Source organism: Nomascus leucogenys, chromosome 2 (assembly GCF_006542625.1).
Source record: "Nomascus leucogenys isolate Asia chromosome 2, Asia_NLE_v1, whole genome shotgun sequence".
Lineage (NCBI taxonomy): Eukaryota > Metazoa > Chordata > Mammalia > Primates > Hylobatidae > Nomascus > Nomascus leucogenys.
Window position 1 is genome coordinate 28,393,566 of NC_044382.1, and position 25,613 is coordinate 28,419,178.

The 25,613-nt window shown below is 52.4% G+C and overlaps 1 protein-coding gene across 3 annotated transcripts in view; it reads left to right on the plus strand.

Annotated features, from left to right (window-relative positions):
* The window catches only part of CAMK2A (calcium/calmodulin dependent protein kinase II alpha), a 70,110-nt gene continuing 44,497 nt past the window's right edge, over positions 1-25,613 (plus strand). For all 3 annotated transcript variants that reach the window (XR_004033086.1, XM_030826617.1, XM_030826624.1), the window contains exons 1-3: positions 1-272; positions 16,917-17,011; positions 25,007-25,066. Coding sequence is in view for 2 of the 3 variants with exons in the window: in XM_030826617.1 (XP_030682477.1) it covers positions 211-272; positions 16,917-17,011; positions 25,007-25,066 (217 nt within the window). In the remaining variant the exon portion in view is untranslated. The remainder of the gene's footprint in view (positions 273-16,916; positions 17,012-25,006; positions 25,067-25,613) is intronic.

The window sequence follows — 25,613 nt, forward strand, 5'->3', positions numbered from 1 at the left end:
CCATGGGGACCTGGATGCTGACGAAGGCTCGCGAGGCTGTGAGCAGCCACAGTGCCCTGCTCAGAAGCCCCGGGCTCGTCAGTCAAACCGGTTCTCTGTTTGCACTCGGCAGCACGGGCAGGCAAGTGGTTCCTAGGTTCGGGAGCACAGCAGCAGCGCCTCAGTCCTGGTCCCCCAGTCCCAAGCCTCACCTGCCTGCCCAGCGCCAGGATGGCCACCATCACCTGCACCCGCTTCACAGAAGAGTACCAGCTCTTCGAGGAATTGGGCAAGTGAGTTGTGACTCAGGGAGTCCTGGAGGGCATGGGGGGCGGGGAGGTCAGGGTCTCTAGCGGGGTGTGTGTGCCTGTAGTGCTTGGGGAGCATTCCTGTGTACACAGATGAAGGCAGGCTGCATGGGTTTGGGGACACCTGCCTGTGTACAGAGCATCCAGAGTCGGGCGTGGGCATGTTTGTGGGTGCACAGATGTGCCAAGCTAGCCAGGCGAGTGTGTATGTAGGGATGAAGGGTTGACAGTGTATGCCAGTGCACACACATACACACACAGTGCACACAAGTACACACAACCTGGATACACACATATTCTTAGAGACTTAGGGTTAAAAAGGGATTTTCCTAGTCAGCTGGGTCCAAAGCTGGAATTCCTTCTCTAGTTTTGCTTGAGGTGGCCATCTGCCCTCCACTTAGATACCTCCAGTGACAGAGAATTCACCAGCTCCTGGCAGTTCTTCTTGACTTTAGACACCTACAGCAACTGTACAGAGTGGCCAACTTCTCCCTCCCCACTTCCCCCTTCTCAGCTCCTGCCAGGAGTGAGGGCATCAGTACAATAGGGGTTAATATCTGAGCATGACAGGCTTCCCGGGTGTTGGGAGGTGGGGAGGGGCAATCAGGCAAGCTGTAGCGGGGAACACTGCTGTTTCAGGGGCTAGGGCATGAAGGGTGCAGCAGCTCTGGACAAGCAAAGTTGCCCAGCCCAGAGCTCATTTTCTGCCCTGATGACTGTTGTGTAGAGAAGGATGGGAGGATGAGGAAAGAGGGGAGGCCCTTGTGGGTGGCCCAGTAGGGTGTGGAGTGTCAGGGAGGGATTCCTGGATGTCCCCAGCTGGGTTTCTGGAGGATCCTGGGATGGGTCAAGGGTTGGGTGCATTTTGGAGGCAGAGTTTGCCTTGTGGGCAAAGGAGCACCGATACCCTGGTTGGTTTCTGCTGTGGCAGCAGGAGCATGTGGGGAGGGGCCCTGGAGGCAGGTGTGTACTGGTGTGAATTCTGAATGTGTGTGTACTAGTGTGCATTTTGAGGAGGAGTGATGTGTGTGGCTGTAAAAGGGCTTTTGAGGGAAATTGCTTGTGACACGGGGGTACGCTGGTGTGCCCTGCAAGGGTGTGCAAGCATTCATGCATGTGCACCAGGAAGAGGTGCTTCGTGTGTAAGGCCTGAAAATGCAGGTGTGCCTGGCAAGGGTGCATGTGTGTGAGTATCACAAGAGTGCTATTGGCTGGGTTGAATGAGAACAAGGGTGTAAACATGACTCATTAAATGTGCACATGTATGGCAGGTTAGAGCCGTGTGCACATAGGAAGGCACATGTGTGTGAGGTCTAGGGGTGTGTGAGGATGCTCATATGAGATGCGGACACAATGGTGTTCCTGTGAGGTCTTGATATACACATCTACGTGAAGACTGGGTTCATGCACACAGGATGATGTACGTGTGTGTGCACATGCATGTGTGTGCATGTGTGAGGCCTGGGCTCACAGGCTTATGTGGGAGTATGGGTGTTATAGGCATGTGTGAGATCATGCTGGTGTCTGCATATGTGTGGGAGGTGGCCCTGTGACTGTATACAGGAAGGCTGCTTGCACACACACACACACACACATACATGCTATCCTACAGGCACGCACCACCTCCCTTGAGCACATATACCCCCATGTGTACGTGTGTTCACTCTTATGTGCAGACTTTCAGCTTTACTGAATGTGCTTTTTTTGCGGGTAGGGGCAGGGACAAAATGTTTGGGGCTGCTCTGGAGGACTGAGGCTGTCTACAAACTTGTGCAGGGACCCCTCCCCAGGTGTTTTCCAGTGCTCACCTAGAACCCCAGAATTGCTGGGCTGCCTTTCAGGGAGTGACCAAGGCTGGGTTCCGGCAGGACTGCGTCATGAGTACAGTGAGATGGAGTTGATATGTGACTCAAGTGTTCAAAGTGAAAATAAAAGTGATGTTTTGCCCCAAGAGGAGATGGATATCATTAAGACTGGGTTTTATGGGGGCGACTTGGCAGAGAGACCCTTCGTGAGCCTTCACAGAGAATTTCAGGGGCAAGGGAGCCCTGGTGTGGCCATGGCAGGAAAACTGAGGGTAGCAGGCATAGCTAGGCCTTGTTTAATCAATTTCAGACTTCTTCCTTCCAGAACCATCAGACTGCTCTTAACCTTTTTTAGGTCACATATTCCTTCAGGAATCTGATGAAAGTCTAAATCTACATTCCCCAGAAAAACGCACAAACCTACGAAATGTTGCATGCAATGTCAGGAGCTTGCAGGACATCGGGAAGACTGTGTATGAGCCTAAGTTTGCAGAAGCTTGTGTTGGAGACAAGAGGATAAAGTGGACTGATTCCGTACCCCTGATATCTGTGTTAAAAAGGCCAGACCACATCACTGAGGAGCCTGGGGCTCCTGCTCTGCACAGCAGCTTCAGTCTGAACATCCAGTGGTGCAGGGAGGGGCAGTGCCCTGCATGGCCATTAGGGACACAGGCTCTGTCCCTCACCACCCATAGCTCTGTGACACCAGGCAGGCTATGCTACCTCTTTACCCCCACCTGTAGTCTGGAGATAAAAAGGGCTGTGAGCATTCAGTGAGATGGTGCATGTAGGGATGCAGCCTCGAGCCTGGCACACGACAGGCCCCCAGTGCTGATTGCTACCGGCGTGACTGTTGTTGTTCTCAAAGGCTGGGCAAGGCTGAAAGTGAGGAATGGGATCGGCTTGTACCTTTTGTCTGGAGTCGGCCCATCCGGGGCTGGGAGGAGGTTGACCAAATCGTGCTTCCCCCCTGGCTGGCCTCTTCTGTGGGAGGAAGCTATGAGGGTACCTGCAGGGCCCATCCTTCAATTGATGATGCACTGTCCCTGCCAGCTGGGACACTGCAGTCACCACCCAAAAGCTGAGCCCCCGTTCCAGAACCCACTTCAGATCACTAGCAGGGTGACTGGAAAAGGCAGCCAGGTTGGCCCTAAAAGGGCACATGGGAGCCTTTGGGTCTCCTTCAAGGCGTTGGGCTGCCCAGCAGGAGAGGAGGGCAAATCCCTCTGGAGGGCTTCTGGCATCCTGCCCAGTGAGGTCTGGCTCAGGACTGCAGGCCTTTGAAGAGCCCCGGGTAGGGCTGGCTATGGATGTGAGAGTAGCTGCTCTTCTCCAGCCCTGCTGGGCAGCCCTCTGGGAACCTGTGACTGGGGCCAGGGCCCCGGGCAGGGCTACTGGAGCCTGTTGATGCCACTCGACTGCAGGTTCCACTGAAGCATATGAATTCAGATGAGTCAAGAACTTGATTCCGGTCTCCTAGAAGGTTGGGGTGGGGCTGTCTCTTGGGATACAGAGATGAGCTCATCCCTCTTCCTTTGACCCAATCCTATTCTCTCCTGAGGATGAGAGAAATAAAAGCCCAGACCCTAGTGGCACCGAAGCTTGCAGGAGGCATGCTGCACCAGCTCCAGGGTTCAGTGTGGACTGAAGTGGCCAGGCCAGAGCTCCCAGCATACTCAGCCTTCTCCAAAGACCTCTCTGAGAAAGGGAAGAATGCTGGTTATTGGGCAAAGGGATTGCCACGGATGCACCAGAGGGCCCAGGGAAGGGGTCACGTTCAAGGAAGTGGAAAACAAGCCTTTTTCAGCCATTGGCATTCTCCCAGCTTCTGATCCTACCCCCAGGAGAGGTTAGAAAGGCAAAAAGTTGCCCTGCAGCCTGTGTCATCACTGGGCTGTACAGGAAGAGTCTCTGAAGGAGATTTTACTTGAGAGAGGGAGAGAGAGGGAGGAAGAGAGACTAGAGAGAGAGCTCAGCCCACTCTTTTCTCTCTAGAAACAGATCTGAAATTGACTCAAGGCAGAGCTGGGGTTGGAGAAGGGGTTGCCAAGGCTGCAGTTGGCCAGCATGGTTGACGGGGAGGAGAGGGCAGCTTCCTTGACCTAAGCTCCCTCTCACCTGGGTTGATCCACGGGTGGCAGTGTGGCCCAGAGGCAACTCCCTGTACTGAGGTCCTGGGGCCTGGGTGCTCAAGTCCTCTCATGGGACCCAAGCTCTAACATCTGTAGAATGTGCTTAGCAATCCTGCCTTTCCCAGGCAGAGCTGTTGGGTGGACAATGTCACGTTGGAGACAGGACACTGGGCATCCATGTACCCAAAGACTGGGGGCCGTGCTTTTCTTCCACCTCTTATACCCTCTCCTATCCACAGCACTTTGGGGCCGGCGAGGCTTTTCATCCATGAGCTCATCTCTGAAGGAGGTGGGCAGGGCTTACTCATCCATTTTACAGATGAGGAGACCGCAGCTTGAGGAGGTGGAGAGACTGGCTCAGGGGATTATGTCCAGGTCTCCAGCACCCAGCATATGGGGGGAAGACTGCTGAGAGGGATCATGACTGGTGCCGTATCTGGGGAACATCCTCCCTCTTGCCCCCTAACAAGGGAAGAGGAGCAGTGGCCATGTGGGCAGGGGAACTCTGATGTTGCTGATTTTCCAATCATGATTCTGCCTCTAATTTACTGAGCCATCCTGGGTGAATCACTTGCCTTTTGTGTGCCTCGGCTTTACCATCTGTAAAATGGGGATCATAATACGTCTGGAGATGCCTGCAATGCCCCATTAGAGATGCCACCCTCTGGGGCCTCCCTCTGTGGAGGGCACACATGGGAAATTGCAGACCTCCAGAACATCAGAATTGTAAGGACCATGGAGATGCTCTGCTCATTGCATAGATGGTCCTTGCCTTGGTCTCTGGGAGCCAACACTCAGAGAGAAGTTGTTTGTCCAAGGCCACAGGAGAGACAGGGCACAGGCTAGGGGACTAGATGATGTGCAGGGACCAGAGGCCAAAGGATGGGAAATCGAGGGGCAAGACCTCAAGGAAAGGGTGGCAGGAACAGGGAAGGGACGAGCTTTCCTCCCTCTCCTCCAAGCCATCAGAGCGGCAGGCACGCACATGTTCTGGTGCACGCTGCAGCCCTCCGCCCCCGCGCAGCCGCCCCCACACAGGCTGAGACACAGTGACACTCTGCTGAGCCTCCCTCCCTCCCTCCCTTCCTCCCCACCTCCCTCCACAAGCACACAGTGACACTGCTGCCAGCATGCCCTGCAGTCTGGGCCATGGCCTCTCTGTGGGGTGAGGGCAGAGCCTCGGAGTGCAACACGCATCCTGTTGCTGACGCATGTGTGCTCACACACACACATGCGTCTTCACACAGCTCATGGGAGCATACACATGTACATGGACACACACACACACACACACACACACTGGCTGTGACAGGGCATAGAGCACGAGTCCATCTCCCAGTGCAGGGATAGCAAGATGGTGCTAGCAGGGCTTGTCTTTCTCTGTGCTCTTCTCTCCATCTCTCTGGTCTCACTCTGCCTCTGTCTCTGTCCCTCTTTGCTGCAGTCCCCTTCTGTATGTGAACCACCTGTGGCATTCTCTTGGAGCTTCTCTGTGGCACTGTAGGAAGCCTCCTACCCCAGGCAACCTGCTGAGTGCAGGTGCAGCCCAACCTGCTGAGACCCAGCCCAGGTCCCCTAGGTCCTCGTGTGGCATGGCTGTCTACCATGGTGTCAGGTGGGACTCTAAGGCCAATGAGACCTTCTGTGCTGGAGAAGGTTGAGGGCCTTGGTGTCTTAGGGTCATGTAAGAAGAGGAACACATCTGGAATCCTTGCATCCTTTCAACAGGTATTTCCTGAGCATGTACTCTGTTCCCAGGCCTAGGTTGAGCCCAGCATGCACCACATGCAAGACTTAAGTAGTCTCTGCCCTCACGGGGCTCACAATCCAGTGCAAAGCCAACATTAATTAAATCACTTCAGAAATAATTATTTAAATGCAACTGGATAAGGGCTTTGGCCACACACAGGGAATTGTGAGCTGCAAAGAGACCACAATTAGTTGGGGTGAGGGAGGTATCAGGGAAAGTTCCCTTAGGCGGTGACATTAGGGAGCTGGAGGCTGAATAAGAGTTACCCAGAAGTTAGCTGGGCGCAGTGGTGCACGTCCTGTAGTTCCAGCTGCTCGGGAGGCTGAGGTGGTAGGACTGCTTGAGCCCCGGAGTCTGAGGATGCAATGAGCTATGATCATGCCACTGCACTCCAGCCTGGGTGACAGAGCAAGACCTTGTCTCTATCTTAAAAAAAGAGAGAAAGTAAGAGAGAGGAGGAAGAGTTAACCAGAGGGAAGAGGGTGGAAGAGTGTTCCTGAGAGTGGGAACAACTCAGACAAAAGCTCTGAGGTATGTATTTCAGTGGAGCATGTCAACCCTAGGGGGATCTGGGGTCGCATTCTCTGTCCTGTTCAGCCTGACCCCAATTTCCAGATGCTGGGTCCTAGCAGGACTATTAAAAACCTGTGGATTGTCTGGAAGAGGGGGCCAGGCAGGATGGTGAAGATCTGGAAGCTGAATCAAGTGAGAGAACCCCAAGGAATTGGGGGGCTTAAGCAGACAGAAGAGACCCCTCGGGGACTATGTATCCCCCTTCCCCAACCCGTCGTGTCTGCAGAGATGTTCTGGGGCCTGAAAGGCCCTAGAGGCAGAGCTGCCGACTATGTAGAGTAACGGAGGTAGCTTTCAGCTCCACAGAAGGAAGACATTCCAATGGTCAGAACTGCTCCTGCATCCCACAGCTGGCTGCGGCCTCAGGAGCTAGTGCTGTGGCAGCAGAGATGTGCAAATTCCTACTCTCATCCACGGCCTTACCTTCCTTGCAGCCCTCCTGCCCTAGGTCCCTACCCTCATCTGGGGAGATGCTTTGCTGAAAGAATGAAGTGGGAGACGGTTTAGAGCCATGGTACCCTCAGTTCGATTCAGTATATTGGAGGGAAGAGGGCTCTGTTGTCTTAAAGATGGTGAGCTAAGGCCCAGAGAGGGCGAGGGCCTTGCCCATGGTCACACAAGCCAGTGACACATGAACACTGGACACTCCAGTGTCTGTCCACTCCAGTGTTTGGCTGTCCTACCCCTGGAGGCCTCTCTCTCTCTGATGCTTGGACCTCTGAAAGCCTTTGTGTTGTATGCTCTGGACAGGGCCAGGCCATCAAAGACCAAGGAGAAAGTCACCCCTTGGCATGTCCCTTGCCTTGCTGGGCTCTGGCCCTGCCTTTAAGCACTGTAAAGAGAAAATAGAATACTTTTCTGTTTTTCTTTTTGTGACCCATTCAAAAAAACCCTTGCACAGCCGAAACAAGGAATATGTTGGAACTTCTGTTGGTTCAATGTTCCCTGCAGCAAACAGATTCTTCCGGTTCCCAGCCCTTCTGTGTCCCCCATGAGACTTCTGCTGGATTGGTGTTTGGGGGCGGGGGGCAGTGCGGGACAGCTCGAGCACACTGCGTCCCTGCAGCATCTTTTAGAGTCTGGGAGTGGGTGGCTGCAGCCTCAGGCGGTTGAGAGGACGGGAGGGGTGTGGTTTCAGTAACAGGTCCTAGGATTTTCTGGCTGTATAATGCTTTGTTCTGTGGAGTTCTGCTTACAGAGCTGGGAAGAAGTGGAGAGAGTCAAGCAAAGGGGATAGTGAGCACCCAGCCCCATCTCCTCTGATCTATTTGCCATTTGAGAAGCTGCAGAGCTGTGTTTTGTTTGTTTATTATTAAGAAAAGGTACTGGCCAGGCGCGGTGGCTCACGCTTGTAATCCCAGCACTTTGGGAGGCCGAGGCAGGTGGATCACGAGGTCAGGAGATCGAGACCACGGTGAAACCCCGTCTCTAATAAAAATACAAAAAATTAGCCGGGCGTGGTGGCGGGCGCCTGTAGTCCCAGCTACTCGGAGAGGCTGAGGCAGGAGAATGGCGTGAACCCCGGGAGGCAGAGCTAGCAGTGAGCCGAGATTGCGCCACTGCACTCCAGCCTGGGTGACAGAGCGAGACTCCGTCTCAAAAAAAAAAAAAAAAAAGGTACTAATGCCTAAATGGGAAAGAAAGAAAGAGAAGGCTTAAAAATTACTTATCAACAGTTAATTTCACAGATGGGTCAGCTGAGGCCTAAAAGCTTCTCATTGTTTCTGAATGAAACTGACCCCAGCTTTTTAACGGTTTTGGGAATTAGGAGCCCTCAGAGAATCTCAGGTAAGCTGTGGGTACTCTCCACCTTCCAAAATGCACACTCACTGCAACACACAGAATGCTGTTATTTTCCACAGGTCCTCCTACTCCAGAGCCCAACTATGGACCTCAAGGTCGGACCCCCTCTAATCTGAGAGTACTGGGTATTGGAAAAAGCAATGACTATGAATCAGCAGTCCTGGTTCAAAGTCTTGGCCCCAGTTTCTTCAGCTTTGGAATAGGAGGGAGTGGACTTCAAAAGTAAGACATTATGGGCTATACAAGGTTCTGATGCAGCCACACGTGGCCCAAACTGTAGCCCAGTGCGTGATGCTGCCTCTGCGGCCAACCCCAGCTCTTTCCCTTCCCCCAGGCATTCTAACCTGTCTATTCTGGGGTCCACGTCCTGAGTGATCAAATCAGCCAGCTTGGGCTATGTGTTACTGACCACCAAAGGGTTTTGGATGCAGATTCTCTTACAGAGAGCAGATCTATCTGCATTTGACCAGGAACTTTCTGAAATCACCCCCAGCTCATCTCAGAGAAGTGAAATGCTTAAGTATCTTAACCAAGAGTGGGGAAATTTTGGGGAAGAGACTGGGCTTTGATTATGAGGTGCCTGCCATGTAGCATCTAGGCAAGATAATGAGTAGCTAAAAATACGGGGCTAGAGTTCCTAAGACAGGAGGGGACTCTGGATGTGGATTTCAGTTTTGGGTGATGGTCAACGGCTTTAACTATTTGCAGAGTCATGGACTCCTTTGCAGAGCTGACGACTACGCATCCTTTGCCCAGAACAATGCACAGACACAGAATCATTTTAATACAGTTTTAAGTGGGTTCACAAATGCCCAGAGCCTCCCCAGAGATCACAGCTAATGGCCCCTGGTAGACATGATGGGCGGGAGTGGTAAGAGGGTGGGTGGAAAGAGGCCGGGAGTCGCAATACTGAGGGAAGGTGGGGCAGCGAAGGCACTGTCAGTGATGGAGGAGGCCGGGGAGAGCACGGCGACCCAGAAACGAAAGGAAGGGCGAGCTCAAAGCTGTGTTCAGTGGGGCCAAATGCTACCTGGGGTAGGGCAGGCAAGGTGCATTAGGCTCCAGCGGGCACTGCAAGGGGTAGTGGTGAGGGTGGGAGGAGGCATGGGTGGGCGAACCTGGCGCAGGCATTTCTTCCATGGAGCCCTGGGGGCGGCAGCCAGATTGTGGTGGGTTCATGGAGTGTGGGAGGTGGGAAGAGGAGGCGGCGGATGTCGGACATTTGTTCTGGAAGTTTGGCAGCAAAGAAGAAGGGAGGAAGGAAACAGCCCAGGCTGCTGGGTCGAGAGAAAGGTTCTGGGTTGTTTTGTTTTATTTGAGGAGGGAGTTTTATTTTTCTGGAAGGAAGGAGACCTGAGCGTGTTTGAGGAAACAGTCAACGAAGAGCAGACACTAAAGACTACCATAAGGGGCCCAGACAATCAGACCCCCACGGAGCCCAGAGTGGAGGGAAGTGTTGGGTGAGTGCTGTCCCCAGAAGGCCGCGATAGATAAAAAGTGTTCCTGTTTGCTGAGACTCACAGGTGTAACGTGGCTCTGAGTGGCTTGGGGTGAAGGTGAAGAGGCTTCCTTTAGAGAAAGTGGCAGCAACCAGTTTTGGGTAGCAGAGACCCCTCACAAATAGCCCCAGAAGGGAGCGGGGCTGGTCGCATCTTTCAAATGAGGAAACTGAGGCCCAGAAGAGTAAGCAAGCTGGTAGCCAAGCTGAGTGAGGGCTCAGGACTTCTGACTCCCCATCTAGTGCTGCTGGAGCTGCACTTGGCTGCCATGTCAACTCTTCCTGCTGTTTCAGGCCAGAGAGGGCGGTGGGCCCCTGTGGGCTGGCAGCCAGCTACGCCCAGGCCACCTTGCCTGCCAGGCAGCTAGAAAGCAATTTCCCAGCGTGAATCTTGCTTTTCACAGCCCATTAGCACGTTCCCACATCCTCAGCTATGCGCCGGACCCACTGTCACTGTGCCCTCTCTGTCTGTCTGCCGGAGTGCCAGAGGGGGGCCTCCCTGCCTGCCCACACTCCTGCTCGTCCACCCTCGGGGGCAGGCTACTCAGCCCTGGTGAGCAGCCCCTTCTCCACCTTGCTGTGGCTCTCACACACCTCCACCTTGGCTTGCTTCTTCCCCGAGCTTGGCAAACAATGTCCATTTTGTTTCTGATGATGCCAGCTGTCCTCCTCTCTTCGTGGATAATGATGCCTACACAAGGCATTGTTCCTTGAGCATTTACTATACCCCAGGGACTCTGCCAAACTCATTGCCTACCTTATTATCTCATTGAATCCTTGAAACGACTTCATAGGGTTGGTACTATTATTGTCCATATTTTGCAGTGGGGAGGAAACAGGCTTACTGAGGTGAAGTAGTTTGCTAGGAAGTAGCTGACCCATGATGTGAACTCTGCTTGGTCGGATTCAGGAGTGCCTGCTCTTCTCTATTAGAACCACGCTCTCCAATGTGGCAGTCATTAGCCACATATAGTTATTTAGATTAAATAAAATAAGAAATTTGGTGCTCAGTTCCACTGGTCCCATTTCAAGTGCTCTGTAGCATCTAGTGGCTGCCGCAGTGGGCAGCTCAGAGTGTGTGCATCATCACAGGAATTTCTGTTGAATGGCACTGGTATGAAACACTAGAGCTGAAAAGCCACTGCGTTCCTGAGCCTCATCCTTACCCCAGCCTCCACATTGCAGATGAAGAGACTGCAGCCCTCACTGGGGCTGGTTATTGCCCAAGTCCTCCCAGCAGGGCTGAGGGCTGAGACTTGGCTCCTCCAGTGTCTGCCGGTCTGTCTCTCCCCCACACACCCCTCCCTGCCTACGTTCTGTGACCCTCTGGCTCACATGGATGCACGCTTCATACCTAGGGTGATATACGTGTGCTTTGTCACACCTACAGCCTCACAGCATCACACTCTTAGGGGCTAGACCAGGTTGCCAATACACGCCTATGGCCAGACACCCGCCCCTTGCACCCAGGAACACTTCCCCCACCCCTCCTCCTTTGCACCCAGGGGCATTCCCCTACCCCCCTCGAGGAATTCAGAAACACTTTCACAGGCACTTCCAGGACTGCGCATGGCCATCCGCCACAGCCCTCACACCCAGGCCTCATCTCTTCCTCTTGGGACTCTTGGCCATCGCCTCCCACCCTTGCCCTCCCCACTTTGGCCTCCTTGCCTCCCCTGCCCTGTCCTGTTCCCAAGCTCTGGCCCACCCACCCATCTGCTGGCTGCCTGCTCAGCTCAGGGCCACAAGAGGAGTGGGCTGGCTCTTCTGTTTGCCAAGTTTTCTGGGCTATGGCCACTTGTTCATGCAGGACAAGAATACAGAAATATGTTTTTTTTTTTTTTTTTTTTTTAAACAGAAGATAAAAAAGGGAGGAGGTTAGGGCTGCCGACTCACTGCCTTCACTCTCATTTTGGCTATGACTTTCCTCTGATCCCCACTGCCATGGCAGGCAGGGATGGAGCCTGGGGCTGCCTAGGTAGCAGCCCAGCCCCTTTCCTCATCTCATTCGGACCCCCTTCTTCCCCAACCGTGTCCCATGTGCTTGGTACTGTGCCAAGTGTTTTGCACCAGTTACCTCACTTAATCTCCCCAACAAACCCAGGAGGTAGAGGCTATTATTGCCCTCTAACAGGAAGACGCAGAAAGGTGATGTGTCAAGCTCAGCGTCACACAGTTGGGGGTGAGCTAGGATTGGACTACAGGTCTTTGTGACCCCAGAGCCTCTGCTCTTGAGGACCACATTCTCCTGTTGTTGGCTGAGTCAGAAAAAAAAGTGCAATTGACCTGGATTCTCTTCACAGCCTCAATTAAGAATATGCCTGCTCACTTGAGGCCTCAGTTTCTTGATCTATTAAATGGGAGATCAAAATTCCAACTTCACAGAATTGCTGTGAGGGTTAAAAGAGTGCTTAGTGGTGAATGTACATTTGAAGGGAAGAAGACTTGTGTGCTTGTGAGGGGTGGTACCCTCTGGATCGGCAGCTCTAAACTTATTTTGAGAAACTCCTCCCTCTGAGCGTCTGATAAAAGCTATGCACCCTTACCTCCCTCCAAAAAATGCACTTGCTTCCATTTGGAGGTACAGGGTGTCCTTCAAGGGGTTTAGGGTCCCCACACTACCCCACCTACGGCATGGACCTTCGGTGAGGAGCCTCTAATTTACACAAAAGCTTGGTGCTGTTCTGAAGAGGAACTTCAGCAAGTATAGCTTCTCTTGTTTTATAGACGTAGCTCTTATGGCCTTGGCTCACTGAGCCAGAGCCCAGGCTCATGGGGCCTGTCAGGCCTCCCTGCACAGAGCCCCCTCGCTGGCCCCCATCAGTGCTGATTTCCAAGGGAGGCAGGATACACAGCAGGACTTCTCCGGAAGGTGTTGGGCAGTGCTGGGCTGCCTGGGAAAGAATCACCCACAGACAGAGTTAAAATGAAATTACAAATTCCCTGGGCCTACACCCAGAGGTGCTGATTTAGGAGGTCTGGGTGGGACCTTGGAATCTGCTTATTTTTTCTTTTGAGACAGAGTCTTGCTCTGTCACCCAGGCTGGAGTGCAGTGATGCTATCTCAGCTCACTGCAACCTCCAACTCCGGCACTTAAGTGATCCTCATACGTCAGCCTCTTGAGTAGCTGGGACCACAGACGTGTACCACCATGCCCAGCAGTAGAGACGGGGTTTCGCCATGTTGCCCAGGCTGGTCTCAAACTCCTGGGCTCAAGCGATTCTCCCACCTTGGCCTCCCAAAGTGCTGGGATTGCAGGCGTGAGCCACCACGCCTGGCCAGAATCTGTTTTTTTAAAGATCCTCCAGGGGATTCTGAGGCAGCCAGTTTGATAATCACTGATTTAAGGTCTTTACCTAGAATGGAGTTTTGCCTCTTTAATGGAGAAATTATACTCATCCCTCCCTCCCCCTGTCCAACCATCCCTTCCTCTATCCCTCCATCCACCCACACGTATTAATTGAGCGATAGCTCTGGACCAAGCTTTGTCAGGTGCTGGTGAGCAGGACGAGACCCAGCTCCTGCACCCTGGAGCTCACAACCTTCCCTGCTTCCTGCTCTTCTCTTCCTGGAGTTCTCAGAACCTTGCCCAAATGTGGCCGCTTTAAGCTTTTCTCTCATAGGGCTTTTGAGAATCATGGCCCCCAGCTAGAGGGGGACCTAAAGGTCTTTTGGGTCCATCCCTGTGCCTGGGCAGGGTGGGCACCCTTGAGAGACCAGTTGTCCCCCACTTTCCTTAGATGACTGTTTCTATTCCTAACACCCCATCTGAAAATCTCTCCTGTCTCACTTCAGTTTCTCTCACTCTTGCTGAAATCTACCTCCTTCTCCTGCAAGTAACACTCATGGAGGCTCTATTGGCACTAGACACTGGGTATTAAAGCACTGGGGGCAGAGAGAAGAAAGTGAGAGTCCTGGCCCTCAGGAACTCACTGTCAGGGTGGGAGAAATAAGCAGGTGGAGGAGCCGCCACGAATCTGAGTTAGACGGGGACGTAGGATTGTGATATTATGATGTAATAAGAAATCTAGAAATATATAGTTGGTCATTGTCCCTGGTTCTTGGCACAGAGCTCCCCAAACGCTTGGGGGTACTAACAGCATCTTTTGTTCTAATATTTGGTCTTAGAACCCAGTTCCTGACTCAAAGCTCCCAACTACCTTGGAATTTCCTGGGTGATGAGAACATCTTTTGTTCTGATGAGGCAGCTTTGGGTGGGTGCCTGTATGGGAGCTGGTCACAGAAAGACCAAACTGTGGCCAGAAGCTTGGAACTTTCAGCCCCTCCCCCCATTCTCAGGGAGGGGAGAGGGGCTGGGGATTGAGTTAATAATCAGTCATGCCTAGTGATGAGGCCTCCATAAAGGTCTCTTAAGTACGGAGCTCGGAGACTTTCTGGTTTGGTGAACACATCCACATACCCCAAAGGTGACACACCCCAACTCCATGGGGACAAAAGTTCCTGTGTTCAGGATCCTTCCAGACCTTGCTCTGTGCCCCTCTTCATCTAGCTGTTCATCCGTACCCTTTATCATAACCTTTATTGGAAACATACAGACACACACAACTGGTAAATGTAAGAACGCATTTTCCTAGTTTTGTGAGCCATCGTAGAAAATTATAAAAGGAGGGAGTTGTGGGATCCCCCAGCCACTAGCTGGGTTGGACAGAATTGTGGGTAACCTGAGGACCCACTATTTGTGATTGGTATCTGAAGCAAGGGGACAGTCTTGTAGGACTTAGCCCTTAACCTGTGGGTTCTGCACTAACTCTAGGTAGTTAGTTTCATAACTGAATTATAGGATACCCAACTGGTGTCAGAGAATCAGTTGGTCTGAAAAAAAACCCCTTCATAGCTGGTGGCCAGAAGCGTGGGAATGATAGAAGAAAAGCGAATTTTTTCTAAGCAGGGGTGCTCTGGAAGCACGAAAGAGGGGCCGCATAGCAGGGGAGAGTCTCAGGGAGGGGACTGGGGTCTTGCTGCTTTCTTCCTGGTAGCATATGGACAGGCTGCACGCCCCAAGGAGGAGCCACAGCTGAGCGAAGCCCTGTGTGTGCCCATGAATTCTGGCCCTCTCTAGCTTTCCTACAAGGTTATATTTCTTGGTCTCTAGTCCGTATCCTGGCTCCTTCCTCCTCATCCTTCTTCACAGTTTCCCAGCCGCTCATTTCCTGCTGCCCAGACATGAAGCCAGTGATACCATGCTCAGGGCTGTGTACAGAGTAGGCATCTGTGCTAGCCTGCAGGCTTCTTCGGTGCCTGCCAGCATCCTCCTCTACCTTGTCAGCTTCATCTTTTTGTGGGCTCGGAGCTGCCCATAAGCTTGGGATGGGGCATCCAAGTTTGGAGGATGTGATGGGTGGAGCCATGTCAAAAAGCTGGGCATGGCCCAACATGCCAGGAAGTGGAAGGCTTACTTGGTGTGGAAGTCACACACCCAAGAGTGTTAACATCTGAGTTCTAGACACAGCTCTGCCTGTTATGAACCATGTGACCTTGAGCAATCTACACTGAACTACACTGGAGCTCAAAGTCTTGAGGAATCATAATCTGCATTTTAACGAGGTGCCTGGGTGATTTCCATGGACATTTAGATTTGGGAAGCCTGCACAGGGGACTCTCTTCTTGCTATTAGCATGGGGTTAGGGTGCTATAGTGGTGACCACAGTCAGTATCGGGCCCTTTAGGAGTCTCCTCTGTAGACGAAGGGGTTGGAGCGCATGGCCTTTGTGGCAAAGAGTGCAAAATGGCATCTAGACTCCAGATCTAGCCCTTAGACAAGTTTTGTTTGGCCTAATACCATCCTCAAATTCTTTTGGAATAGGTGCCAATATTTAAAAATTGGGAAATTTCTCATCAATATCTAGATTTGTAGCTTTTCCTGAAAAATCAAATGAGGTAGGAAATGGGCCACATTCTACATGGTGACAATGTTTTCCCCTGTGAGCTGCAAAACTCACAGACCTTGCCCCTAGTTCTCTTATAATTACTAATAGTTTGAGGATAAAATCCCAAGAGCCACTTAACACATGAAAAGATGCTCAGCTCCACTCTTAATGTGACAATTACAAATTGAATTACAGCAAATTGCCATTTTCCACCTGTCTCTTTAGCAGATATAAAAAAGTTTGATAATACACTGTGTTGACAAGGGCAAAGGAAACAGGCACCCTTGCATTCTAGTGGGAAAATGAGTTGGTACAATCTTTAATATGGACAATCTCTCATTATCCATTGAAATCAGCAAACAACACCTACCCCTTGACCAGAAAACATAAGTTCTGGAAATGTATCCCACACAGACACATGCATACATAGGAGATATAATTCTAATGCACACATACACGGCTAGTCATTGTAGCATTGTTTGTAATGGCTATATCGATTGAAACTAATCTGAGTGCCCATCAGTAGGGGACAGGCTGAATAAAGGATCGGACAGCCATACAATTACATACTAAGTAACAAGGAACTCTTATGTTATGATATGGAAGGAGGATCTCTAAAAATATATTATTCACTGAAAAAAGGAAGGTGGAGAACACTATAAAAGTCCAGTCCATTAGTGTGTGGGACACCATCTGTGGAAAGAGACTCAAGGACCTGGTAACAGTGGTAATCTCTGGGAAGGGGACCTCAGAGGCTGCAGTACGGGGGCGGGAGGGAGTCATTTTACTACCTATACCTTTATATCTTTTGAACTTTGAACCATGTCCGTGTTTACCTACTCAAAGAATAAAAAACTAAAAACTTTCAGAGACCTGGATTCTGCGGTTCTAACACTACATGATTCTAATGTTTTACAGCATGGTGAGCCCAACTTTGATGATGTTGGCAGGCTCCGCCCACTTGAGGCCAAGCTTCTAATCTTCTGCTTCCGGATCCATCTTCTGGGTCTCTCTGGCCTTGCTCTGTCCCTGAGTTGGGTCACAGAAGCCCCTGTGAGCTTGAGCAGCTCTGATGAAGGGCTTCCTTCTAGCGTACGGCAGTGACGTGAACTCCAACATCTCCTAGGGACACAGCCCTCGGGCATTCCCTCACCCTGTCCACCTTCTCTGTCCTCCTAGGGGAGCCTTCTCGGTGGTGCGAAGGTGTGTGAAGGTGCTGGCCGGCCAGGAGTATGCTGCCAAGATCATCAACACGAAGAAGCTGTCAGCCAGAGGTAGGTGCCTGATCTCTACCCTGCCCACCCTCCAGGGCTCTCCTCTCTCCCCTTACCTGTACTGCTTGGCTTAGACCAGGACCCAGGGCTGAGCCCCTGGGTGATACTTATGGCAGGGGTAGGGGCTGCTCTTCCTGGGGTGTCATGAGAATAGACCTTCCCTTTTTCCTTCTTTTCCTTTTTTTCAAGGCTGGAGAGCACAGACTCACCCAGACAGGCCAAGCTCTGTGCCTCACGGGTGAGGGCTGAGACACCAGATGGGCCCTCCTTTCCCTACTGTCTTGCCACTTGCCATCACTTCTCCCCTCCAGACCTCTACCCTTGCCATTCCCTCTGCCTGAACACCATCTCCTGGCTCCTTTCATGAATGGCTGTTTCTCGGCCTTCAGGTCTCAGCTCAAGGTCACACCCTTTGAGAGGTTTTCCTGACCCCTCAATCTGACGAGGCCTCCTCCATTCTCTGTCTCTGTCTCTCTCTTTTTTTTTTTTTTTTTTTTTTTGAGATGGAGTTTCACTCTTGTCACCCAGGCTGGAGTGCAATGGTGTGATCTCAACTCACTGCAACCTCCGCCTCCCAGGTTCAAGCGATTCTCCTGCCTCAGCCTCCCGAGTAGCTGGGATTACAAGCGCCCACCACCACGCCCGGCTAATTTTTTCTCTTTGTACTTTTAGTAGCGATGGGATTTCACCATGTTAGCCAGGCTGGTCTCGAACTCTTGACCTCAGATGATCTGTCTGCCTCAGCCTCCCAAAGTGCTGGGATTACACGCGTGAGCCATCACGCTCAACCTATTTTCTGTCTCTTATTACTGCTCATTTCCTTTATGGCTTTCCCTGACCTAGACTCATCCTGTTTACTGATTAGGCCCCTTGTTTAATACCCACCTCCCTTTTTGGGCTGTAAACTTCAAGAGTATGGGCTACTCTGCACCCAGCACCTAGGACAGCACCTGGCACTCAGAGAGGGGCCAGTGAACTCCAAGTGTGCTTGGCTTCAGCCACGCCACTCTTGGGTCCTCCAGACAGTTGGTCTGGGGTGTGATCTGAGTTTTGGAAAAGATGCCCAGATAACTCTAATTTGCAGATGAGTTTGAGAACCACTGCCCTAAGACCTTAGAAGTGGTCCTGGGCCAGCGACATCAGCATCCCTAGCAGCTTGTTAGAAAGGCAAAGCCTAGAGCCCCACTCCAGACTTGAAGAATCTGACTCTGCATTTTAACAAGACACCGGGGTGATTGTGGACATTAAAATTTGGGAAGCCTGCCCAGGAGACGTGCTTCTTGCCATTACTGTGTGTTTGAGACAGTGATGGTGGTAACCATGGTCAGTGTGTTGGAAAGGGTTATCTTCAGAGAGGCCAGTCCCCACCCTGAATGAAATGGTGTATAAGCTTTCCTTGGGACCACCTGGTGGTGGAGGGAATTCTGTTGGGTGAGGTGGGTGCAGGTATGGGCTGTACAATCCATGGTTTGTGCAGTGCGGGAGATGTTGTGTGAGGGGCTGGCAGAGTGTCCAGGTGTTTGACAGGCGCAGCTGTGTGGGGCCAGGGCCCAGCAGGTGCAGGTTCGTGGCGGTCCTCACAGTGGCTGGTACAGGAGGCTCATGCTGCTCCCCGCAGGCCTCCCAGCAGGCCTCATGTTGGACTGTGTGTTGTTGCCTTTCTTCTCTGGCTCAGTGTTGCTGGGAGCTCAGCACTTTCTTCTAGTTACCGACCTCCCCGCCATGTCTTGCAGGTCAAAGAGGATCAGCAGAGGGGGGTGGCTGGGGTTAGGGTGAGGGTCTCTGAAGGACCAGGAGCCCCATGTGGTATACAGTCAGTTTGAAAAGTCCAAGCTTGTGGAAGGCTGAGAGCTAGAGACAGGATGGGCAGGAATGCCAGCAGAGGTGTTGCCTCATGGCCAGATGCCTGGATTGGCCTTGTCATTGCTGTGTGACTAGCAGCAGTCTGGTGCCCTCTCTGTGCATTGGGTGTTGAGTAACCAAGGGAGATGTCCCAATCCCTGAGATACTGCAGGGAGAGGGGGTGATGGGTTAAGGTTGCCCCAATGGGAGAGAGGGTCAGACACCAAGACACACACACTTGCACGTTGACCAAAAGAGACAGATGTGTATGGGGGAGTGGAAGGGCCACGGCTCCTGTTTTGGAAGGTGACTAATCACTCCTGGGACAGTGCAGACCCTGGGCTATGCCAGACAGTCACTGCCCAAGCCGCCTCTCTTTGGCAACTTGTTGAGTCCTTGACCTCTTGGAAGGAAGGTGGCCCGGACTAGGTGAGTGTGGAGGGCGGGGGTGGGGAGGTTATCAGGGAACCTTCCGGAAAAGTCTGCCAACTGCCAGCCGCTTTTCTTCCCAGCGGGAGAGGAGCAAAAGCTTCTTTTAGCAGGATTCTTTGTTTGCCACTCATGGTGCCTCGGGGGCGGGGAGGGGGGTTTAATGCTGAATATTTGGCAACACACTCTAAACATCTCCTGCTGGTGCTCCTGGGTGACTTCTGGCAGCGCCCAGCAGGGGCTGTGCCCACCCTCCCGGGAGCTGTGGCTTTCTTTTGCCCGCCCTGCCCAGCCTCTTCTAGCAAGCAGTTCCCAAACCCACGATATATTTGTGTATGTATTTTTAATCTAGTCTTTTAAAAAATGTTCATAGTATAAACAATTCAAAGAAACCATGAAGAAATGAAGTAAAAAGTGAAAATTTTGCCTGTTCCAATCCCTGCCAAATACCTTTGGGAGCTTTATAAAAAACGCAGCTGCCTGAGTTCCACTCATGAGGGTTGGATTCAGTAGGTGGGGCCCAGGCCCCTGCATTAAAAAAATCCTATCATCAGTAACAGTAGCTATTAACACCAACCTAATACAATAATACAGGCTCAGTGCTAACCCCTATCAGGTGCTGTATAGCCTCCTAGCTCATCCTCCCCACAGCACACACAGAGGTAGAATTCTAAGGGCACATTGGGCACATCCTTGAGGCTGGTGCAGCCGAAGGCGACTGGCCTGGGCACTGTGACCTCCACAGGACCCACTCTCCAGCTCGAGCATGAGGGGGTCACTTCCTTGGCTCCCCAGTGACCAGTCTCGGGGCACCACGTGGGGAGCATGACGAGCTCATCCAGCCTGCACTAGAGTGTCATTCAGTTCCCTGCAAGGAAGCCTCTGAGGGGACGGCAAGACATGTGCTTCCTGTCTCTCCTGTTCTCCTCCCCACCCCTTGCCTGGCACTCTTGCTCCCAGGATCAGGCTGTCCTATGCAGGGAGCAGGTACTTCCTGTTCCCAGACTTCAGGTCTCTTTTCTCTCCTGGCTTGTGTGCCTCCTGCTGGAATCTCGGGCCGCCTGCCTGCTGGAGTCCACTAATTATTAGAATGGGGCTGGGTTTGGTGGCTCACGTCTTTAATCCCGGCACTTTGGGAGGCTGAGGTGGGAGGATCACTTGAGGCCAGGAGTTCAAGACTAGCCTGTGCAACATGGTGAGACCCCCGTCCCTATTAAAAATATAAAAAATTAGCCGGGCGTAGTGGCGGGTGCCTGTAGTCCCAGCTAGTCAAGAGGGAGACTGAGGAGGGAGAATCACCTGAGCCCAGGGGAGTCCACTCCCTTCTGGAGGCAGAGTCCTGCCCATTTGTGTGACTGCAGGTCCTTCCAGGCCTGCCCTGTCCTGCCCCACCCTGCTGGGACTGTCTGGCCCCAGGGACCTCACCCCAGAATGTCCATCCACCTCTGCCGGCTGAGCTCTGCTGAGCCTTGCCATGCTCTTAGCCCCCACACCCTGGAGGTGACCCAACCACCTGGGGAGGAAGCGAAAAGGTTCCCAAGATATCATCATGGGCATTGGGAAAAGCTCCCCCAGGTCCCCAGGCAGGAGGCTGAAGACTTCTAGCTTTCCTCAGATCTCTCACCATCATGGGACTCTGCTGAGCCAATGGATCTATTCATCAATTAATTAATTATTAGAATGGGGCTGGGTTTGGTGGCTCACGTCTTTAATCCCAGCACTTTGGGAGGCCGAGGTGGGAGGATCACTTGAGGCCAGGAGTTCAAGACTAGCCTGAGCAACATGGTGAGACCCCCATCTCTATTAAAAATATAAAAAATTAGCCAGGCATGGTGGCGGGCGCCTGTAGTCCCAGCTACTCAAGAGGAAGGCAGAGGAGGGAGAATCACCTGAGCCCAGGAAGTAGAGGCTGCAGTGAGCCATGATGCTGCCACTGCGCTCCAACCTGGACAATGAGAGTGAGACCTTGTCTCAAAAAAAATTATTAGAATGGGAAGCAATATAGTATAGTAGCTACGTACATGGAATGAAATCTCAGCTCTGCCACTTGTTTGCTATGGGATCTTGGACAAGCTGCTTAGCAGCTCTATGCCACGCCCTGGGAACGTGGCAGTGACCAACAGAAAAGGTCTTACTCTCATTGTGCCCGTTTTCTAGGGAGTGAGACTGAAAAGAACATTAAACACATATGTCAGCTGGGTAGCTTCAGGTAGTGACAAGTGTTAACCAAGAAAATAAGGCAGAGTATGGGGATGTAATGTGGCAGGAGGGACATGCTTAGAAAAGGCAGCCAGTGTGGCTGAAAAGTGAATCTCTCTAAGGAGGTGACATTGTGCCGGGGCCTGCCTGATGAGAAGACCCAGGGAAGAGCTTTCCAGGCAGAAGGCACAGCAGGTACAGAAGCCCTGAGGTGGGAAGGAGCTTGGTGTGTCAGGGCAGAGAGGAGGCCAGTGTGGCTGGAGCTTCCTGGCCGGAAGGTGAGGCCGGACCCAGCGAGGAGTTTGGATTGTGCTCTAAGTATATTGGGAAGCTGTTGGAGAGTTGGAAGCCAAGGAGGGACAGGATTTAATTGATGTTTTAAAAAAGAGCTCCTTGGCGGGGCCGGGCGCGGTAATCCCAACACTTTGGGAGGGCAAGGCGGGTGGATCACAAGGTCAGGAGTTCGAGACCAGCCTGGCCAGGCCAGCATGGTGAAACCCCGTCTCTACTAAAAATACAAAATATTAGCCTGGCATGGTGGCATGTGCCTGTAGTCCCAGCTACTCGGGAGGCTGAGGCAGGAGAATTGCTTGAACTTGGCAGGCAGAGGTTGCAGTGAGCCAAGATCGAGCCACTGCACTCCAGTCTGGCTGACAGAGCGAGACTCTGTCTCAAAAAAAAAAAAAAAAAAAAAGCTCCTTGGCTGAGGGGAGGAGTGGGGGGAAGGCGCAGGGGTGGAGGCCTCAGAGCTCTGAGTTTTCAGAGTGATTTTGGTGAGTGATTTTGATAAAGGGACTCTTCCTTTGTCAACGGGCCTCAGTTTCTCCATCTATATAACAGAGCATGGCCTTAGAGGTCAAAAGAAACATGGTGCCTACATGTCTTAAGGTTCTCTGTATATTGGAAAATGAAAACACTGCAAACAGAGTTACCAGAAATATTGTATAATGTATATGTTTACACTCAGTAGGATGAATGCTTTCAACAGTGACAATGCAGGTTAATTGTACTATGCATAAGATGATGATAAGATTTATACAATTAGTTCCTAGCATTTCCAGCAATAAGGTCTGGTAACCAGATACAAGTTTATAGTTGCATGGCCAGCGTTTTCTTCTTTCAATCCTGTCAGTATTCTCTGCTCCTGGGTAACCTCACAGGGAGAAAACAGCAACATTCTGGATTTGGGGCTTCCGCTTCCTGAATGTATAGCCTAAGCCAGAAGCCTCCTCCCCACTCTGACAGGCCTGACCTTGACCTGCCTGAGTTCTGGTTCTGCTGGAGGTGGGATGGGGGGTAGGGCATGGGACGTGGAGCAGGGAGAGGGCCCCGCCTGGTCAGCTCTGGATGGGCATCCCCTCCTCTGCCCAGGAGTCAGCCTCCCCTACCCTGGAGGATATGAAAGGAGCCCACGGAGGGAGGGGGAATCAAGGGATGCCCCCCAACCTGGCCCCACCTCCTCGTCCCTAGCTTGCAGCCGGTTTTCAGCTGGGGAGTTGAGCCATGGAAACTGAATTGGACTTAATTGCTTTGCTGGTGGAAAAGCCACCTTTCATTATTGATTTTGGCTTCTGCAGCCCTTGGAGGACATCCAGTGATTGCTCTAGTGAAGGGGGCAGGGGAAAGGGGAGCTGGATTCCTGGGAACAAGGGCTGGAACTTTCTCCATTCTCACCACCCCCCACCCGCATACCTGCCTGCTCTGAGAGGGCCTTTCAGGGCCAGGGTTCTAGTGTTGGCTCGGCGTCTGAGTGTTGGCATGAGTTTCCTTCTGTGGGTCTTAATTTTTCTATTTGGGAATTGGGGGCAAGTGGAGGTAGTGGTTATGAGCTGGGGCACAGAGAACAGTATAGCCCAGGATTGAAAGCCCGGCTCTGGAGTCTGTCTGGGTACAAATCATGGCTCCACTGCTCACTGCGGGATTGACTTTGGGCAGGTACTTAACCTCTCTGAAGCTCTGTCTCCTCTTCTGGAAAGCCAGAAAAATGATAGTAACCCCCTCAAAGGATTGTAGTGAGGGCTTGAAAGGCATATAAAGCCCTCTGCACAGTGCTTGGCACAGAGTTTTTAAAAAGAGATTTCTTTTTATGGTTTTGTTTGTTAAATTAAGGCGTTAACTACCAAATTGTGAAAAAAGCACCAAAAATGAAAATGGGAAATGCATTTTCAGTTCCAGCTCTGCCACCACGGAGGCTTCAGCTTGTTCAGGCTACAGTTTCCTTATCTATAAAATGGGGAGAGTGGTGGTCCCAGCCCACGATTGTCTGGGGGCACGGAGTAGGATCATGTGTCCCACTGTTCCCAGCAGCTGCAGAATCAGAAGCCACAGTGGCAGATCCCGAGCAAGGCCTCTCTCCCAGGTGTGTGGGGAGCCCCAGGAGACTTGCACAGCAGTCCAGAAGGCGGGTGGGGGAGCTCTGGGTGGGCCCCTGCAGATTCTTTAGGGCTCTCTGTGTCCCTGGTCCTAGAGTCTCCTGAAAGGGAGGTGGCTTCTGGGAATCAACACAGCCCTCTGGAAGAATAGCCACTCCCTTAGAAAGGCACATTCATTCAATCATTTATTCTTTCATTTGGTTATTTCTTTTTTCTTTTCTTTTTTTTTTTTTTTGAGATGAAGTCTCGCTCTGTCGCCTAGGCTGGAGTGCAGTGGCGTGATCTCCACTCACTCCAACCTCCACCTTCAAGCAATTCTCCTGCCTCAGCCTCCTGAGCAGCTGAGATTACAGGCACCTGCCACCACGCCTGGCTAATTTTTGTATTTTCAGTAGAGATGGGGTTTCACCATGTTGCCCAGGCTGATCTTGAACTCCTGAGCTCAAGTGATCCACCTGCCTCGGCCTCTCAATGTGTTGGATTATAGGCATGAGCCACTGCGCCCAGCTTCATTCAGTTATTTCTTGAGCACCTAGTATGTGCCAGGTGTTTGGGTAGATGTCAGGGGTACAACAGAGACCAAGTCCCTGCCCTCAAGGAACTAGATATCCATGAGACTGAGTGGGTCATGCTGTTCGGGGGCTCTGAAAGCACAGAGGATGGGCCCCTGCTTGCTGCCAGGGGCCTGAGACTAAGGATTGGTAGGAGTGAGTGATAGCCAGTGAACGGCAGGTGGGAGGTAGAGGAAGTGTTTCAAGCTGAGAGAACTGCATGTGCAATTCTCTCCCAAAGTAAGAGGGCCCAGCGGGGTCTGCTTGTAGAGGTGAAGTTGGCCATTTAGTCTGGCTAGAGTATAGGGCCTGAGGAACAGGCCTGGAGGGGTCTTGGAGAAGCCTCACATTTAAGAGCCATGGAAACGGAGGCCAGAGAGGGCGAGGGATGTGCTTGAGTCACCGCAACCCCGGCCTGTTCCTCTATCCACTGCACCCCATGGTCTTCCTGGAGAACTCAGAGGCCCTGGCCAGAAGGTGAGCTTTCCCAGCCCCCAGGGGCTGCCCTGGGAGGTGGAGATAATACGAGGCTTTGAGAAGGGGGAGATGGAAGGTGGCGGGTCCTCCCTCACTGGGGACTCACCTGAGCCTCTGTGTTTCAGACCATCAGAAGCTGGAGCGTGAAGCCCGCATCTGCCGCCTGCTGAAGCACCCCAACATCGGTGAGCCTTGTGGGATGAGAGGGGCGCAGGGGGGCCAGGCCCTGCTCCCCTGCCCACCCTGGCATGTGGGCGTTTGCGGGTTGGGTGGAGAGCAGCTGCTCTCTTCTCTGGGGATGGAGGCAGCAAAGATGGGAAAGGGGGCGTCTTTAATGGTTTCCACATTCCTCAGAGCCAGCTTGTTTCGGGGGAAGGTGAAGAAAGGCCCTTCCTCCCATCCCACACTGCCGGCAGCCTCCTTCAGAAAAGCTGTTTCAGGAAAACTTCTAAAGCTCTGGGAGAGATGAAAATAGGCCAGGAGATACGCTTGGCCTTGACCACTGTGGCCCATTCCCCAAACCCACCCCCATACTGATTCAGCCTGGCACCGTGGCCCTGCCCTCCTCCCTCGACCTGGCACCCGCCTGCCTACAGGGGCAAGCTCCAACTCAGGCCCTGGCCTGCAGGCTGGGCACAGGCTGCATGGAGAGGCTGGGCCATGGCGGGCTGGGACAGAGCCAGGGCAGCAGAACCCATGGGGATGGGCTCTGAAACAACACCTCACTGCCTG